The sequence below is a fragment of the Solea senegalensis genome, linkage group LG16 (assembly GCF_019176455.1).
Source record: "Solea senegalensis isolate Sse05_10M linkage group LG16, IFAPA_SoseM_1, whole genome shotgun sequence".
Classification (NCBI taxonomy): Eukaryota; Metazoa; Chordata; class Actinopteri; order Pleuronectiformes; family Soleidae; genus Solea; species Solea senegalensis.
Genome location: NC_058036.1, coordinates 5938305 through 5959028, shown reverse-complemented (window position 1 = coordinate 5959028; position 20724 = coordinate 5938305). Strand labels below are relative to the sequence as shown.

The 20724-nt window shown below is 39.7% G+C and overlaps 1 protein-coding gene across 8 annotated transcripts in view; it reads right to left on the bottom strand.

Moving 5' to 3' along the window:
• pacs2 (phosphofurin acidic cluster sorting protein 2) overlaps nucleotides 1-20724 on the bottom strand; it is a 65353-nt gene that overhangs the window by 18320 nt on the left and 26309 nt on the right. For all 8 annotated transcript variants that reach the window (XM_044048326.1, XM_044048331.1, XM_044048328.1 and 5 more), the window contains exons 2-7: nucleotides 3338-3425; nucleotides 2720-2809; nucleotides 2401-2526; nucleotides 1098-1260; nucleotides 756-829; nucleotides 295-375 (exon numbers count right to left, since the gene is read on the bottom strand). In XM_044048326.1, the coding sequence (XP_043904261.1) occupies nucleotides 295-375; nucleotides 756-829; nucleotides 1098-1260; nucleotides 2401-2526; nucleotides 2720-2809; nucleotides 3338-3425 (622 nt within the window). The remainder of the gene's footprint in view (nucleotides 1-294; nucleotides 376-755; nucleotides 830-1097; nucleotides 1261-2400; nucleotides 2527-2719; nucleotides 2810-3337; nucleotides 3426-20724) is intronic.

Genomic DNA, 20724 nt, shown 5'->3' with positions numbered 1-20724 from the left:
AAACCTTGACAGCTTTACTGGATGTTTTGACGAGATTAAAACTGACAAACCAAACATAACAGCCAGATCTGAGCTCTGTATATTATATATATATCTTGGAATAATGATGTTTACACAGACAGTTGAGTCCAAGGTATTTGGCGAATGGATGTGAAGAAGCATTAAAGCCATTCTGGAGACGTGCAGTGGCCTCAGGACCTTGTAAGATCATTAATATTGACATTTCTCTGTGTGAAATGTTTCCTCTTCTCTAGAGTCAACAGTTTAAAACCCTGCATGGTTGTCATCTCTTACTCTGGTGATGGACGGCGTCCTAACGATGGACCTCCTCTGCTTCTTTGGCTTCCTCACGTCGTACTCGTCATCCTCGAGATCCTGAAAACGCGGAAAAAAACAACAACTTTGTATTAGACACATCAAAGATGAAATGCTGACAAAGGGTCTTGCGGATTCAAAAGGGTGCAGCCATGGCAACCATCTGATTTTGACCATTCGCCCCGAAACAGGAAGTGCCCTGTAACTTTGCTGTATGTTCACCGATCTGCACAAAACTTCACACGAGATTAAGAAACCTGTCCACATGAAAACTGAGTCAAAGGCATAGCACCACCTGCTGGCTGGGCGGTGGCAGCGAGGGGCTGAGTCATGAAAACAATTTCCATTATTTACAGTTTTAGTTCTCTTTTGCAAATTCATGATTTGAATGTTTAATATTTAATTAATTTCTTCGCTCTCCATGTCATGGTCAGACTCACCTGTCCCTGCACGGCGTCGTCGCTGGCCTCCTGCTCCGAGGAGAAACTCTCGTACTCTTCCTCCGAGTAATTGTCTGGAGCAGAAGACAAGTCGGGGGATTAAAAGCAGGCGCGTAAACGACGTCTCGTGAATATTTCAGCAACCATTTTTAAATTTGACACGCAGCCAGGTTCTAAATATACAGCACACACACACACACAGCGCTGCATTCTTTTTATTGCTTTACTGTATGATAATGGAGGAAAAACAGCTGTGAACCCTGTGATCCTTCTCTGTTTATCACTTTTATATACGAGGTGATGATGATTAACCTCAGACTCTGGGGAGTAATGAGAGACTACCAGAGCATTTGATCTTCTGTCCTTCCTGCAGCGCTGCCTCCTCGTGGTCGATTGGCTGACTGGACAGGGAAAAGATCCAGATCTCGGCCACTTTGCCCAGCATGTCCTTCTGGTTACTGCAGAGAGGGAGGATCTGACCGCCCTCCGTCGGGTGCTGCATCACCTGGAAGAGGAGAGGGAAAAAAAAAAAGAAAAGAGGAAAAGTCATGATTAACCTCAGCTGAACCAAGTGATCTGAACTCACTTCTCTGTCCTTTCTTATTTGTTTTGTCCACAACTGTCCAGTGGAAGACACGTTCAGCCCTTTAGACACAGAATGATCTGTTTATATCTATAATGATTAACTGTAAATTAAAATAAAACACACAATCAACCAAAATCATTTTTCTATTGCGTAAACATCTGTGTAAACATTGAACTGATGATTGAATAATCTAAAAAAAAAAAAGAAAGTAAAAAAGCAACTCATATTATTAGATTAGATTAGATTGTGGTGTAACAGTATTGGTTATGTTAAATTAGATTAAATTAGGTTTGATAACATGACACAAGATAAGACGAGATTAGATCAAATCAGGTTAGATTAAATTAGATTAAGTTAAAATAGGTTAGGTTATGTTATGGTAGGTTAGGTTAGATTAGGTTATGGTAGGTTATGTTTACATTAAATGAAATTAGATTAGGTCAAATCAGGTTAGATTAAGTTACATTAGGTTAGGTTATCGTAGGTTAGAATAGATTAAATGAAAATCAGGTTAGATTAAATTAGATTAGATTAAGTTAAATTAGGATAGGTTAGATTATATGGAATTAGGTTTGATTAGATAAGAATAGATGAAATTAGATTAAGTAAAGTCAGGTTAGGTTGAATTATATTAGATTAATTTAAAGTTAAGTTAAATTAGGTTAGGTTATGGTAGGCTAGGTTGGTTAGGTAAAGTTAAATTATGATAGATTAGGTTAGATTATTTGAGATTAGTTTAGGTCAGGTAAGGTTAGGTTAAACCTGATTGTCGAAAAAAAATGGCTTCGGTGTCACATAAAAACAACAAATCAATTACTAGAATTTGAATTCAGTTAAACAATTTCTTAATTTAACAATTTAACTGATTTTAGTGACAAAGGTTTCTTGTTGACAGTTTGTGCTTCGTTGGATTATAAAACCACTCTGAATGTGGTGTTTCTCTATCACTTTGCTCGCCGTAGTAACCACTCTGAACTTATGCTTGACATATCGCCCATCACTGGATTACATCTGAGGTAGAAAACAAGAGGACGACTGCGGTTTTGTTTCTGTGTGCACCTCTGCCATGTCGATAGATCCCACTGCGAGAGTCTTGTAGCCCAGGATCGTTCGGTTCTTGTATCTCTTTCGCCGCTGGAGCATAATCTGCAGCTTGTTTCCCTCTCGTTTTAAGAAGTGCGGATACTGGACGTGAGGGAGAGGAAACGCAAAATTAAAAAAAAAAAAACAATAAACAGAACAAATCAGTTTGTTTTTCACAATAACAGCAATGTACAGAACATTTTGCCTCATGCACACGCACAAAAGAAGCTGCCATGGTAACAGATGTAATGATGCTCATCCAACATGTACTTTACATAAAATATGTGGCAGTCACCTGTAGTGAGAAGGTGAGCGCCAAATCAGTCTCCACTGAGCCACTGGGGGGCAGCACTATTTCATGGGACCTCAAAATCCTTTTGGAGCCCTGTAAACAAACAAACAGTTAGTTTGAAATAGTTTGAAGCATTTTCCCTATAAATTATTCTGTATGTCTGCTTTCCAAAAAACAAAATATAAAATTCCACACACTGTAAAAAACAAAGCCAATACTTGTTTTTTAAAAGTTTCAATATATATATACATATATACATATATGTATATATATACACATATATATATATACATATATATACATATATCTATATATATGTATATATAGATATATGTATATATATATATACATATATATATGTGTTCACATATAAAACATCTCAACCCAGTGAGGATGTGATGTTTACTGGAAAACGACAAAAAGTGCTGTAAAACTCAAACACGTCTGAGTGTGTTTATGTTCACAAGACATGAAACAAATAAACCAAGGTCAGAAGTATAAAACACTGCCTTACGTACTTAATACGTCACTATACTGGACGACATGACTAAAAGGAGTGGTTTTCACTGAGCTTGTTTGTTTGTGCACGCCTGCTGTGTTGTGTCTACGTTCACCACATACCTGGATCTTCACCGCTATGACCACAGAGATCAGCTCTTTATCAAGCTCCCTCATCACAACCAGCTTCTTCAGAGTCAGACTGCACAATCTGCAGAGAGAGAGAGAGAGAGAGAAGAAAATGTTCAGTGTGGTTTGAGTCATTCACAAACAAAAGCCACATCACGTTTCGATTAAACCCGTTGCAAAAAAACTGTTATCAAATCACCTGCAGCTCAAGAGTGGGAAACTTGTTTTTTTGTTGTTTTTTTTTTATAGGTCATTGTTCATCAACTGTTAATCTGATGCGTTCATACTGAACAGGTTAGAAATGTGCTCACTGGCGCCGTTTTAAGTCTGGAAAAGTTGGTTCACGAAAGAGTAACGCAGCAGGAAATTGTGTAAGACGGGTGCGTTTACAACAGCAGGAGAAATTCTGCACCTGGGTCTAGCAGTTCACCACTAGATAGCCTTTGGAAGCCACTTAACTCTCTACTGCTGGCTTGTTCGGTCAGTTCATGTCAATCAGGTCAATCCAAGCAAAGGATTTCAAACTTTGACGTCACAAAATAACACTTTTGAAGTTAATGACGGCGGCAGCGATGGATCGACAACTCCTGTGTGCCGTGATGTAAAGAAATAACTGATATTCTACATGGACTTGGAGAAAAAGCAGTCTGCAAACTTCAGTTTCCAGCTGGATAAGGCTGTCAAGATGCTTTACTGCTCTAACTTTTGTACGAGAAACCAAACAAATGACCTTTACAGCAGCCAGTGAAAAAAAATTGGTTTAAGATCACTGAAACATTTCAAATTTCCCACACTGAGGGTGTTGCAGCAGACTGAGCTCAATCCTGCCTCATTGTTAGGGAGATTGGGGCAGTGTGGGCAAGAGGAAGAGGAGGAAGATGCTTTAACAAGCCTGTCACGATTTTATTCAGAATTCACTCACAGGATGAAAAAGAAAGGCCTTTTTTTTTTTAAACTTTCTTTTCAGGCACTTCTTGGCACCGTCCAGCTCACAATCCACAGGCCGATCATTTATCATCCAGCAAATTAAAACGGTGCAAACGCTGCTGCTGCTGCTGCTGCTGGTGGTGGTGGTGGTGGAGGTGGTTACGATGACATCACTCCTTAATCATTCTCGGGCATAAAAGACGCGGCATTGAATGTCGTCCAACAAGCAGCAGGGACGGGCCATTCAGCAGCCGCAAAGGTTTATTGTCTCACTTAGCAAAAAGATGTGGGTCAAAAACACCATGAGTGACGGAGGAGTGAGTGAAGTGTGGAAAAAGGCCACAGAGCTGACATTATTTCACCAACTTCTACTGTCATTTGGTGTGAGGACGGATTCCTTCTTCTATGACGTTGAAAACAATTCAAACCTTTACTCATATTGGTGTTAGTTTTAATGCTTCTGGGATAAATCACCACACGTTTTAAATGTATTCCACAGTGAATATCTAATCTAATCATTCTCCTCGTCTCCTATTTTTGACGTCCAAGTCCAACTTCAATCAGATTGTTTAAATACATGTGAACATGTTAAATTAGATACTACAGCATGTATGCCTTCAGTTGGAGTCCGAGGCGTGTACCGGTGCGGCAAAAAAGCGCTTAAAAAAGTGTTTACAAAACTAACTAAGATTGTAGTGAAAATGTGCTTTGTTTCCATCTTTGTAAATTGACTTTTGGGCTCAAACCTTGGGCTTGCACCTGGCAAATACTCCATAAAACAAAAACATTAAACTAATAAAAAGTAATAAAACTAGCAAACCCGGTCTTAAAACTAACAATCTCATTTTAAAAACAAAAAGTCCAATAAACTCAATAAAACTAATGGAAAATCCAACCTTTCACCGCACACTCCACTGGCTATATGGTAGAAAAAGGCAACAGCGACAAAAATATGGAAAAAAAAAATTTGGCCCAATTCATTTTTTGGACAGGTTAGGAATGGTGCTAAATATGCTAACAACTAGCCACTAGCTAAACCAGAAAGTGCCCTTGTGCTAACAAGTTCAAAGGGGCCATACACTGAAGCCACTTAGCATAGCATAACTTGTGTACTGGGATAAGGACAGCAAAACAACTGAACGGCTAAAGTTAAGCTACGACCGTAGCTTAGCCTGGAAATGTACTGAGTGACGGCAGCAGGTAAAACAAAAGAGGAAACAGTGGAGGACAGTTAGCGGAGTGACGTAACGCTGTGTCTCCGCAGCGGAGCGCGAATCAATCAGCCACGACAGAAAGGAACGGAGAGATGACAATGGCAGGTTTGAAGAAGACGCCTGAATGACGACCTTTCACTTCTGCAGCCGAGACACGGACCGAGAAATTCCAGGCACAATGGACACAAACCGGTGAAGGCTCACATTGTCCCCAGTCTGCACACACACACACACACACACACACACACACAAACAATACACAGCATTCTTGGACTCCCCTTTTGTATTCTACTCTGTTTCCATCATTTTCAAACCCACAGCAGAAACAGTTATGTTAGCTAGGTGGTGAAATGATGGGTTTGTGGAGGCAGAAAATCACATTTTCCTCTTGTTTTTATTATTCATCACAATGGGTTTGTTAGCTCCAGGAGCTAATCTGCTAAAGAAAACCAGAACAAAATGTTAGTTGGTATTATTCTCTTCATTTTTAAGAGGATCTGTGTTTTTGACCCTTTTCTCCTGAGTTAGTGGCACAAGGAGAAATTAAATAATTATAATCTCACATTTCTAATTGTTTTTAACCAAACACATTTGGTTTTTCAGTTTAGGGCTGAACGGTGAATCATTTTAAAATTAAAATCACAGGTTGAATCAATCAAATACAAAGAGTCACAGTTCAATATCGTCATTCATTATTGAATAGATAATCGCAATAAGATCGTTTTGTTAAATTGTCTAGACATGTACGATTCATTTTTTGACCTTGTCGAATTTCTGGATAATGTCAGTTTAGGGAATTTTGAATAAAATGACGTTTCATTTTAAAAGTTATTCTAATAAAATAAATACACATTGGGGTCAGTGGGCATCATTTCCCAGAGGGCCTGTTTTCCAGAGCAGACGGACCACTCTTACATGAATCAGCCCTGCAGATTAAAAAGTGCACAATTTCCCATTGAAATGCAGTGGAACACACTGTTATAGATGGGAATTTAAGGGAAAATGAACCAGCAGCAGTGGCAGTGGCAGTTTTTAGGCCTCTAGTTGAATCCATCCTGAGGTATGTTTTTCTGAACATCAGTCAGTCTTTAATTATTGGCATTTTTTTCATGTTTGGTCTAAATGACAGAATTTAGTTGTCGTTGATGTGATCCGACACACTTCACCAGGCACTGTTGCTCCCGCGTTGTTGCGTCTCTGCGTCGCTGGCACCGAAACAAATTCCTGTTGGTTTGTTGTTGTTGGCGGATGAAGTGACGGAGACTGTGCTATCACAGCACCACACTGGGCCTGCTGCTTTAGCTCCACACTCAGCATTTGCCACAGCATCTGTGCTGAGCTGGACGGGGATTTGGCAGAGCCTTGCTACAAGCGGAGGGAAGACAGGGGGGGGACAGCAAAGAATGGAAGAGACATGACGGGACAGGAGCAGGAGCAGGTTTCTTGGCTACATATACATATTATTCACTAGTCGGTGTCCTCCACTTCAGTTCAGGAAGACACCTCAGGACTCCTATCTCGTATTTTCTTAATTGGAAACAAGAATTGTGTTGTCAGGCTTTAAAGCGCCTCAGACAGTGTAGAACAAAAGAAGACATTTGAGAACATCCTCATTTCCAGGTTCGAAAATTAGTTTTCGACGTTTCATGGACGGAAAATAATTGAAAGACTAATAGATTGTGAAAATAAATAGTTGTAGCCCTAGTAGAGCCCTCCACAAACCTGAACTAACTTTAATATTATACATATATATATATATATATATATATATATATATATAGTCCTGCTGTTGGTTAGTTGTGTATTTACAGCATGGTCAACCTAACGACCACTACTGACCATCCAACCATCTATTGATTAATCAATCAGATCGACCGACTGATAGATTGACAGGCATTCATCTAAAATCACATTCAGTCCTAATAATAAGATCTCAGTGCAATGATACAGACGGAAAAACTCTCTCAAGCGCATCGACGTTGTGTGTCCGTTTCAAAGTAAAAGCACCAAAACATTTCTGCTCCCTTTATTTTCATTCATTTCTTTCAACAAGGCTTTTAGTGTGAAATATTTGCATGAGCAGAGGACATGCAGCTTCCTATTGAAGAGTCCTGGCATTTTAGGAGCATTTAAAAGTTTATTACTGAAGGTAAATCCTATATTAATGCAAAAATGTTCCATAATTATATCTTTAAGTACACATTTGGGGTGGAGTGGCTCAGTGGTTAAGACCCTACCTTGTGTACCAAAGACATCATGGTCGCAAGTTCGATTCCACCCCTGGATAATTGTACTTGATTCCATTGTAAGTCGCTTTGGATAAAAGCGTCTGCTAAATGACATGTAATGTAACATTTTATTTTATTTTTTTAGCTGGATTTTTTTTCAGATGGCCTCATAAACCTCCAGTGCTGTCAAACTGAATTTATATACATATATATATAAGAAAACAAACATATGCAGAAGCTCTGCCCTGAATATACACAACAGGAGGACAACATCAAGTCAGAAAGTGAAGGAAAACGTCCAGTTTGTGGAGGAGGCCACGAAAAAATTTACATCCAAGGGTCAGTGTCACCTGCTGCTGGATTTGCTGCTTCTGTTAATATTGAGAATCTGGCAACCGGACACTCAGCATCAGCATCAATATTAATGAGATTTCCAAAACTTCACACCACCACTTCCTGATCCTCTGCCTCGGACCTCACCCACGCACAGAGGCTCTTAGAATAGACGCCAGAACACAACCTAACAATTGAGTTAACAGTGGATTAGATTTCAGTAGTGGAACAATCTTAGGGCTTCCCTCTGCTTCTCTACTGCACAATACGTATTTATCACCTGCAAGAGACTCACAGTTGTTGCATCTGAGTTGAAGGAGATTTAATTGCGTCCATCATTTATGTGGCACTTTTCATACAAAGCAATGTAACACAAAGCGCTTCACGAGATACGAAGCACCACCGACGACTGCACAGAAATGAGGAAAAGAAAAGAAAAACACAAATAACAGTGAAGCTAATAAGAGAAGAGACCACTAAAGTAAAATAAACCAAATAGATTTAGAACAAAAAAATGTAATTGTTCATTTGAAACATGAAATAGAAGTAAATAAAAACCACTGATAAGATTATTTAATAAATAAAAGGTGAAACTAATCAGATCTGGTTTTGACAAAGTGATGACTATTTATCCGACAGCAGCAAAACTATGTGTAGCTTTTGTCCAGATTGAGTTTGAGGCTTAAAACTATATAAAAAAGGATCAACTGGAGGATTTATTATTTGATCTTTTTTGATTACATGTTATAGTGAAGCTCAGTGAGACAGAGAGAAAAGAGCTCAAAGGTGACTTTACTGTACGGCTGAGGACTGGAGGACAGTCACGGAAAGTGACATTGCATTTCAGCGGTGAATAACAAAACCCGCCATCCCGTCATTAAAGACACAGCGCGTCATGCGTCTTGAGACTTTTCAATCTCTCTAAGAAAATCCAATTTTTCAATCTGCTGAATTGCAATTGGATTAAGGCCAACCTCGCAAATGTCGCCCAACACCTCTGAGCTGACGGAGAAAGAGAAGAAAATCATAACAGAGCGATACAAAGCACAGCAGTCCCGACTCCTCTGACCTCCAGCGCTCTCTCACTCGCTTCTTGCATAAACCTCAGTCTGGCTGAGCTGGCACAGGAAACTGCATCACATTATACTGGAACACCTTTAATTCTGCAACTTCACTGCGGTTATTCCACCTCAAACCTGAAATCGGATCGGAACATGGTTCATAAAACAACACAGCAGTGTTTGCTGAAGGTTTCTCAGTAGTACTCTTCACTTTCCTCTACACAGAGAGAATCCATGTACTGTATGTGATTGATTTCCTGTTATTTTACTTCTGTACAACAAAGCAGTAACAAGACTCTGCTGCACTGTATAAAAAAAAAAAGTGTGAGGTCAAAGGTCATCACACCTGACCTGTAGCGACATGAAAAATTGTAAGCACGCACCAGCTGGCACACAGTCAAGCCAACAATCTGCCAACCTGGGAGCAAAATCAGGATGAAGAGCTTTACAACTGGAAAAAAAAACCCAGGAGATCTTTCATAACATGTAAAAAAATATATATATTGATAAAAATTCACATGTAAGACTGTGGGGAAATGTTATAATCTAAAAAAAGGGTTTATTTGCTTGCAAAATGTAAAAAATAATAATAATAATAATAATGATGATAGGTGATGAGTTGAGAATATGAGTAAGTTACTTTACTGTATTAGCAAACATGCTAGTTACAATACTAGCCAAAATTAACATTAAGCGGCAAGAAGACTTCAAAAGTCTTGTTTAAACTGAAACTGTCAAACAATTTACAGTAAATGAGTCTAAAACTTGACTTTCATGTTTCTGTTTGTTTACATCAATAAAACAAGTTTAGTGACATAAGTAGATTTATTTTAATTTGAACACAGCCAAGCTAGCAGTTTACAGTCTTCATGCTAAGCTCAGCTAACCACCTCTTGAACACAGCCAAGCTAGCAGCATACAAAATGAATGCTAAGCTAAGTTAACCACCTCTTGAACACAGCCAAGCCAGTAGTTAATAGTCTTCATGCTAAGCTAACCAGCGCTTAACACTTGAACACAGCCAAGCTAGCAGTCTCCAAGTATCAATGCTAGGCTGAGGTAACCACCTCTTGACATTAGCTTTAGATCTATATTTGTCACAAGTATTAAATGTTTACCCAACTTTTTTTAATAGTTTCAGACTAAACTACGAAAACATTATTGTTTACTGAATCTATATCCAGGGATATTGCATGACGCAGCAGATTTACGACATACTTCAGTATCATTTTATTACTATTAGACTCAGGAGTAGCTTTGATCCACATAGCATACGGTTGCTCATCCAGGACATACAACTTATGAATAACCATAGCTATAGTTACAATACACAACATTGCCTTCGTTTACCATGTCTCCAGCTCTGGTCAGGAAATGACACCAGGGAGCTTTAGGTCAAGATTTAACTTTAATATTTGAAACTTAAATCCACAGATGCTGCACATAAAACAGTTGCACACACACCTACATGTTCTTGAACGCAGCGCTGATTTGCTGCATGTGTAATTTGTTATATTTCAATGCAGCAAAGTGAAAGTGAATGGTTCCAAACTGATTCTCTGAATGTTATCACATTCAGACATGTTGGTTTGATGCTGAATGGATTTCCAGGGTTGCCATGGTAATACTTTTTTCTTTCCCTCTGATGTCAGTTAACAGGCAACCATCAGTAATGAATAAAGTAGAGGGCAGTCAGAGTGTGTGTGTGTGTGTGATCCTCTCTTTATCAGCTGTAATGCATTAGAAACCAATCTGGTGCACATTGTATTGATGCATTTTTCTTTTCTGACATTTCAATGAAAGCTCCACGGTAAAAAAAAAAAACACGGACTCAAAGTGAAACATTTCAACCTCACATTTATCAGATTCATGTTATCATCACTCACATTCTCACCATCTTCTGTCAAACCGGAGCAACAGCTTCACATAAATAACCTTGTAAAGTCTTGACGTTACTTAGGAGAAAATCTGTCTGGAGGGTCGAGGTTGACTGAAGTCCTGGACATCTAAGAATAAAACACTCACTGACCACTTCATTAGGTACACAGGAGGTCTGATAAAGTGGCAGGAGTGGTCTTATGTAAGAGTCGACCTATATTGGTTTCACTGTGCATTTACATTAAAAATAAAAATCTCAAACAAAAATACTTAATGTGTAAATGTCAAAATCTTCTCGTTAAATTTAGAAAGTTGGGACATGGGAAGCTACATCAAACAGGTATCAACACCCTGATGGCAGAGCAAACCAAATCTTATCCTTTATATACTTTTAATCAACAGCTTATGCAGTTAACACATCACGTTGCATTTCTCCTCCTTGATTTTGAATGTTAGACATTGTGTACCATTGTTAAGAAAAGGGTATATTGTTTATTGTAATATTGCACATTTGTGACATATTTGTCTTGAGTTACTGTTGCCAGTTATCAATATTAACTGAATAACGTTTTATAATCAAATGAATAACTGAGTACTCCTGCTCAGTTTCTCTTTTTCGGCCTGTTCTGTGTGGATTCTCCAGACGGTTGTGCATGAAAATCCAAATAGATCAGCAGTTTCTGAAACATCTGGCAGCAACAACCATGCCACGTTTAAAAGTCACATAAATCACCTTTTCCTCCTCATTCTGAAGCTGAGTTTGAACTGCAGCCGGTCGTCTTGATGACATAATCATGCCTAAATGAATTGAGTTGCTGTCAGGTGTTCGAATTAATTAGAATTAGTCATTTTTTGCCCACACACCCCAATTAGTGATAGTAAATTTGACCTCTGCATTTAACCCATCCTTTTACACAACAGTAGTGCCCATGAGTGAAGCTGCTGAACTGAACTGGACTGAACTAGACTGGACTGGACTGGACTTGTGGCCTCGGCAACAGATGCCACACATCGTGACAGTGACTCAACAACGGACAAAGCTTTGCTCTGAGCAGCCCAAGGTTGTCGGATAAATACTTCATGAATGCAGCATTTACAAAGACCTCTGAAGAGATCTCTCTTCAACATTTCCGTTCAGTGTTGCTTGAATCCTGCCTGACATTAAATGAATTATGCATCTTATATCTGAGGCTTAATCTTTATTACTCCAATTATGCATAAAAGTCTGCCTGGGATTCTCCAGCTGTGTCCACATAACCACAGTGTTTTAAAGCAGTGATTCCCAAAGTGTGGATCAGGACCAACACGTGGGTCACACGGGAGATTTTCTTTCTGACTTGCTGACTTTTCCCAATCTTTCAGTTAAGATGTGTGTTTAGACGTTTTAAATTGTAATTCATTCAACAACACATGTCTTTTTGCATTACTTCTTCTACCTCCTTGTCTTCTTGCTGCAAGGGCAAGAGTGTGAACCACTACACCAACCGGAAGGCCCTATAAATTGTCCAAATTTCCAAACTTGATCCAGTCACGATTGGTATTGTGGTGTGGGTCCCAATTGTTTGAAAACTCTGGAGCAGTTTTTTAGTCGAGACGGCCAGAAAAATTCACTTCCTGTTGGTTCTTAACAGCCTTACAACCCCCAAAAAACGGACGTTTCAACAAAAATCCTTGTTCCTCTAAAACAACTACAGAAGAGAGAACCGTCCTTCCTTGCTAGTATAGAGCAGGACTACTCAATTACAAACTCAGTTGGACCACATTTTAAAAACCAGGATATTTAGCTGGGCCCGAGCTTTTCTGCAGCTAAGCAGCAGGTGATGACAAATTTTATTTTACATTAGAAATAAACATGTTTGTCATCTCAAGTGCAACTCATGGTGCATAAAATTAAAAAGGTGCACGATATTGGCATTTGTTTCACTTCGAAATAAAGTAAACTTATGTCATACACGACCCACAAACCCTGAACAGACCCACGGGCCGCCATAGAGTATCTGCTCATGGTGGAATATTGTTTTTATATAAAAAAGCCAAAAAAACCAAACATATTTATGTACAACAAAAACAGTAAGTACTGCTCAATTTTCTTGCCCAATATAAAATCGGTATCTCCCAAAACTGATACCAATATCAGTCTTATACAGTTGTTTTTATACCTTTTAAATGACTAAGTCAGGGGTCACAAACTCAAATGACCTCGGGGCCAGAAGGGTTCAAGCAAGCAGCTGATACGACAATGACAATATTTGACGGAATTCCAAAACAATGATACCGAATGACATATAGTTAGAGTTGTTCCGATTCCGATACCGGTATCAGAAATGCCTTCGATACTGCCAAAAATGAGGGCATCGGTATCGGCGAGTACTGGAGTCCATGCACCGATCCGATACCAGGTAATTTATTAGAGCTCCGTTAGCTCTGAAACAGTTGCGCTGTGCTGTTTTAGAGGTGTGAAGAAGAACTGATCACCATGCACCTGTAGTGAAGGAGCTAACGTTAGTTCATCATGTCGGCGAGTTAGCTCTGTTAGCGTTGTTAGCTGCGCTAGCTCCGTTAGCGCGCCTACAGTCTGGAGCGGCCCGTTTATTAAACGAAAAGAGCAGCGCTACAACAAACCAGCGTCCCTGTGTCCTGCGTATGTATGCCTCTGTTTTTAAAGTTTAACGTTACTTCAGAGACTCATTTTAACAATCTGGAGTCATGCAAAAACGATGTCGCGCGTCAGTCGTCAAGGAAACATGAAGCTCTGCCAGTGGTGCGTTGTTTGGACCAGAGTCAAAACAAACGTACAAGCTGAAAAACAAAATAACATATCACTAGTAAAAATAAATGGTGTCCATTTGCTGTATTCGTTCATGTTTTACAGAGGGTGTAACCTGAGCCAAACCTTACCACCAATGACATATCACAGTCATGCAGGCGTAGTATGATACATTTTTTTAATAACGCACTGGTATCGGTATCGGTACTCTGTATCGGCCGATACCTACAGCACAAGTATCGGAATCGGTATCGGGAGGGAAAAAATGGTATCTCTACATATAGTTCACAAGTTTGAGACTGAAGTACTAAACTGTCACTTCAACACATTTGCACCACTTAGCCAGAAGCTGCCATTTCAAAAAACATAAAAGTACCAAGTGTGTAACGACGACGAAAATGCAGGCTTTACAAAACGTATCAGATTGAATGTTTTTCTCTTTTTAACCAAATGAGTTTGATCAGTATCTTCCTATTTTTGTGTTTTTATTACTTTAGTTGTTGTTTTTTCATTCTCTTACTCTTGCTTTGTTTTGTGTGATGTCTTTCATTTATTTTGATTTAGTGTTGTGGGTTTTGTGATTCTTACCAGTGTCTCTATCCCGAGTAATACATCATCTCATCACTTAACCACAGTAGTTACATCACCTGATGTTACTGCAATTTTCCTGTTGTGGTTGTTGATTTCTTAGTCCGGAGTTAATGTTTGGGTTTATGTTAATGTTTCCACTGAAAACTCTTATTATATTAACCATGTACAGGAAATGTTGTCAGCAGTTTTTTTTACCTCCTGCGGTCTGAAACATTCCATGTACATTTTGCCTATTAAATCTGTGGTTTTCACTAATCTAATCAATCCAACTAAATCATTTCAATTTCTATACATAGATTAAACATTTTCATCAGCACATGATATAGAAGTATATAATTCCTCTCTTGAAGTGACCATTATTAAAAAGAAAAACACAGTTCAAAGCAGTTAAATTCATTCATTATCCAATTTGTGTGTTTCACTATGGCAGCGAGATTCTGCAATAGCGTTGCTATGGTTACGTGAATTCTATTATCCCATGCCAACTAACTTAATTGAAGGCTAAAGTAAAGATTTTAAATGAGTGCACAGGAAATATTAAAATGTGGGTAACCATAGCAATGACACAAAAGAACGTTTTTAAGGTTTGAGAACAACTCTTGTGTAAAGTGTCAGAAATGTTTTTTTGTCCCTTTTGCATAGCCTTGACTTTAAGGATAATCAAAGTCACATTCACTTGTAAAGCCCCTGAGACTTTGAGGATTTTCCAGTTTGGGTGTTTGGTCGTGTTTTTCTGTGTTTGCACGCGGTGGCGATCGATGACACGTGTGTTCTGTGGTTTTTCATGCGTCCATCTGTTTTCTAACCCGACGTCATCACCATCACCCGCACTCACGAAACATCTCGGAGCTCGTTCTTTTTCTTTTTTTTTTCACAATGCAAACATGTTGAGACCTAAATTCACACAAAAAATGTACGTCCCTGTGTCTCACTCGCTCTCACAGTCATATTTAAACTTGCTTTGTGAGTCACTAAGAAAGACATGAAAGCAAGTCTTCATAACGTGGAGCGGTTTTGCAGGAGGATAAAGTATTTTCCCCGCCGTCATATTTCACGTCCTTCACCTGTCAGCCAATTAAAAATGGCTGTGGTGCGTGGTGCTGGCACAGGAAATCCATAGAGGCATCAAGAAAACAAAGAAAATACAACTGCACAACCACTGAGCACGGAGAAACTGCAAATGACTCAAATATACTGGAAACAGGTATTTCGGAGCTGCTGATAAATGCAATTTAAACCTCTGTCAGCTGGGTTTGGCACTGACTCATTAGAATCAGTTCATTAAAAAGATTAGTTCAGTACTTCCTGCATGAGCACAGTCACTGAATTGAAATACAGCTGAACGGGATGCGATTCGGCTCACGATCACAGGCTTTCAGCAGTGCTGTCGCTAAATGCACCAGTCTCCTCATCAAGAGGCCATAGCCCGGAAGTGCCAATTAACGCTGCGTTTTGTGTGTATCTGCGTCATTACCTCGCTTATGAAGCCCTAAAAGTCCATAACAATCAGTTCAGCCACTGCTGAGAGCGCAGGGTTTGATTGTTTTCCTGAGCTCTACGAAGCGGAACGGCAATTCCGTTGACTAGTTACGTAACAGCGGCGCCTCCTAGCCCGGGCACTAGAGTCCGGGCACATCCAGTGACGTACTTTCAACCGTAGATGAAGAAGAAGAACTACTCTCGTTGTAGCTGCTGAGCTCCGTACAACCGATACGCCTAGCAGCTACGACAAGAGTAGTTCTTCTTCTTCTTCTTCTTCTACGGTTGAGAGTCGCAATATAAAGCAGGACACAGCACCAAACTTCACCTAAAGGAAGGAGTAGTGCCAACAATACTCTTATTACAATTTCTACAAACCGTAAAACTGTCTTTGTGTGCTCGTTTTGTCGTTTAGCATTAGCGATAGCCGGCTACAGCTAAGCTACACGCTACGCTCGTGTTGCATTTGCATGTGTGTTTATCATCTCGGTAACCACAACGTTATCCAAGCTACAGGCGTCCTGCAGAGGTCAGACTCCGGATAAGATGCGCAAGGGATTACGACATTACTCAATGTTTTGATAATTGCTAGCGGTGCATGCGCCTTTCCACAGGGGGAGCTGCGGGTCTGAGAGCTGACGTGCCAATTACGTCACTTCCAGGTAACTGGCCAATCACAAGACAGTGCGTGTTCTGTGGGTGGCTGACGAGTGTCAGGATAGTTTGTAGCGACTAGGACGTTTTTTACCATAGAAACGACTTCATGTTTGTAAGTACACCTCCATATCTCACATATAAGTGAGATAGGACCATGCTATGGCCGCTTTAAAGGAATACTTCACTGATTTGCATTTAGCTTTGTATTATTAGAACAGGGATAGTATTTTTGAAAAAATGTGCTTCCCAACCTCAGTTTCCCCTGAGTCAAGAAATATTTTCATTAAATTTTTTGTTTGTTGACGTCACATTTTCAGTTTCGGTACTATCGCTAATAGAAAAGCGAAATAAACTGAGGAGAGTCGAGCCGTGCTAGAACTGTATAATGGAAAAGCGTGACTCGTTTCTGTTCACGAAGACCAAACAGAGGCAGAACAACAACAACAACAAAGGATACAGCTACTGCGATTATATCAGTGTCATCATAAGATGGCTGTTGTGTTTCTGTGAAGGTCAAAATCTCTCGCTATATTGCCAGTGAAGCATCCTTTTGCTTTGAAAACTGTTTCATTCTTTAGCACCTATTGAATTCACACAAAAGTCTCATTTTAAAAGGAAAATAAAGGGGCCCTGAATCACGTTCATCTCGGTGCATTTTTTTCCTCATCACCTGTCGTGTACTTCGACGGCTGCGTTTGAATGACTCACCTAAAAGCCTGTAACCACCATTAACTCTCAGAAACAAAATCAATGCGCTATTATTTTCCGTCTCTTTCCTCACACACACCTACGAACAAATTATGGGTTTTGTGTGCGCCGATTTTCTTCGGCGGCCTTTGTGTGACGTCCAAACATTAGAGATAAGGCTGTAATTGCTGCTCGTTTTACGTCGACACACATCTGTCTCCCCTTACCACAATGTTCTCTCTCTCTCGACCTCTGACCTGTCATTATCACTGCATTGAGTTCTCTCACTCACTGTGTCTGTACTTTTCTAACTAACTGGCGTGCGTACTTCCCATTACCGTAACTCTTGGCACAGATCAAAATGTTTTTATTTTCATGTAGAAAAGCAAGGTCCATGAAGGTAACATACTGTAGTTCCTTGCCCGTCTATGGTAAAAAGAGTACATATATATACATATATATATATACATATACATATATATACATATATATATACATATACATATATATACATATACATATATATATACATATATATATACATATACATATATATATATACATATATACATACATATATACATACATATATACAACAGGAATGGTTCCGGTAATGTTCCCCCAAAGCCTCCTGCCCCCCTTCTAACCCTGGGCTCAGTCTCTACCGCCACACCCTTTCAATCTCGGGGGTTACTATGGGAACCACGATCACAAACACTGCAGCTGATTGCACATTTATAGCTCGCACAAAAATACTGAAAGGGATCTTTCCGCATACTTGGATATCAAAGACAGGAAGACGCCGCAGACACATGGGACGCAGTGACCTGTAAGCCCGCCCCCCCACCGCCCCGTCAGGTCCAGACTTGAAACCTGAGACACAAACATGACAGAGGAAGACGTCCCAGCGTCCCAGCTATTTAAACACACTTTCACATCACACACACGGTCGTCATCCCACTCTGAACATTCTTCACACACTCAGCCAGGAATGACTGACACGCCGACACCTTCTGTAACAGCACCACCACCAGTGTACCACGCCGAGCATTTAATCTGAACCCTCGCACTGTTGTGGAGTTCAAGAAACCAACTGTAAAACAAGTGACGTTTGTTATTTTAGTCGTTAATACAACATATTTGGAGAAAATTGGGTTTCCTGAAGTTGGGTTAACTGAGCTTCCCCTCTCACAAATTAAAATTCCATCTGCTCCACCAAGGAGGGAATGTTTCCATTAACATTTGTTTGAGGGTCTTTGATATTCTAAAACTATTCAAACTATTTTCAGTGAAAGTTTGAGGCCTGCTGAATATTTGATCCATAAATGCCCTCCAAGTGCATTTCTAATTAAAACAAAAGAACCCGTTTAATTTTATCGTGTCCATCTCTTTTAATCACTTGATCATTATTTTATCCATGCAGCACATCCCAGGTTTATGTTTTCATAGTTCAGGATATGTCGCGTGTGTGCCTGTTCAGGATTCTGTAGTCTTTTTATACATCTTTTATTTTCTTACTTTCTATATTTTTGAACATATTCTGTAAATGTTTGCACCGGAAAACCTGCACTTTCAATCGTGTTGTGCAAGGTCTCGTCGTCACAATGACAATAATGGACGATAATCACTGTACGATCTATATCTATATTAATCTATATCTATATTATGTTTACTTTAGAGCGCCTTGATTTTTTCATACTGAATATAAATATATACATTTCATACTGATAATTAAAGTCTGAAATATTAAAATAATGCAATCTAGCCTTGGAGGATAGTTATATTTTCAGGTCCAAAAAATTTCCAGTTCCAGAAAAAGTCAAAGTTGTCTTTAAAGCCCAAAAATCTAATTGTAAAGGGCAGTTTCACCCTTCTTTTTTTTTCAAAAGACGAATAAATTAAGATCTTTTACTCATAAAACTTGACAGAAACACAGTGTAGGGTTTTTATTTTCTTTGAAAGGAAGTGACTTTGTGGTTTTGGAGCTACTGCTAGAATTGCATCTCAGGCTCTTCTTCCTGGTCGTCACAGCTCTACTCTGACGCGACCTCTGTTGGTATCGCATCTCAGCCTGGTGTGACTTCCCCCGAGGACAACGCGACACATCACACTGACCTTGTTGTGTCTAACAATCGCATCTAAACACTGTGCCCAATTCAGGGTGTTTATTATGACGTGCACAAGGACAGATTTAGAAAAAGAGCAGACACATTTCTACTTTCCCTCTTATCTTTACGATCCAATGCAGCCACAAAAAAAAAGGTTTATAATCTGTTCTTCTCCAGAAAAGAGAATGTTCTTGTTTGTTGCTCTAGTTTTTCATCCTCTAAAAAAGGCCAGATGCTGAATTTGCAACAGCTATACATTGATTCTCCTTGAGTAAGGTTCAGGGTGATAATTAGACGCTCTTTTTCTTTGCTTGTTTTTCTCCCCCCTCTGTGGACTGGTATTATTCTGGGGGAGTGAGACACAGGAGGGGATGCCGGGAAGTCTTGAGATGGAGGTATCAGGGGAAGTGGAGGAGGAGGAGGAGGAGGAGGATAGGGGAGTCCTGGATTAACCCACTTCAATCACGTTTGGTCTGTGACAAAGACTGAGAGAACTTTCATGTAGAAAATCCAGAAAGAGAAAGAGATAATGACGTTAGAGATGAGAGGAGTGAGGGAAAGAGAATAAGAAATAAAGCCTGACTGATGATTATTTCATGGGCTGATGAGGATGATGATAACGAGGGCTAGTGATGGGTTTGTGTCGCCGTGAAAATGGGGAAAAACTAGCCAGTGACACGGAATTAACAGCACTGTTTAAGTCGCCTGTGACACTTACACGTTAAAGACCGCGTGTCTTTTACATGCATGTCCAATTTTAGTCAGACAATAATTCCGTTTTTTTATGTCAGGTAAACACGTCAATCCGACTAAAATCAAGCTAGGCGTAGTCAGACTAACATACCTGGATAATGCGATTCATAGTCTGATTACTCCTGCATGTATACGCTTAGTCGGACTGGAGTTGGACTTGGGGTTGTTGGCTACAGAACCACAGCACGATCCATCTCACTGCTCACTGTTTGTTTTTCTGTGACGTAAAAGGTAAACAGGAAACTGATTCAATACACACTAGCTTCAAGCGAGATATAGAGCCACCAACGGAGGCGGAGTCAGACGTACACAGCCAATCAATCAATTTTCTCCTCCGCATGTTTATAATCGAGCTTGGCAAGTCTTAGCTTGATTAAACTGCGCATGTAAATGTAGCGCTTGACTTTTGAAAATGTGTTTTAATCTGTACAAAAATAATACATTTGGGGTGGCAAAATATTTTTTTTTTAACGGAAGCAGCTGCCGTCCTTTACCATCCTGTGGCTCCACCCATGGAAGGAGGAAAGTGAAATGGGAAAGACAGAAAGAGACAGAGAGCAGCTCTTGGTTTTGCACAGTCACACAGGCCAGTGAAACAACTTATTTTAGCCCGACTGTCGTTCGTCAAAATCTGACTTCCCAATTACTGCTCATGGAGAAGAGGCTGCGTTCACAGCAGCAATGCAAAGGAAAGACAG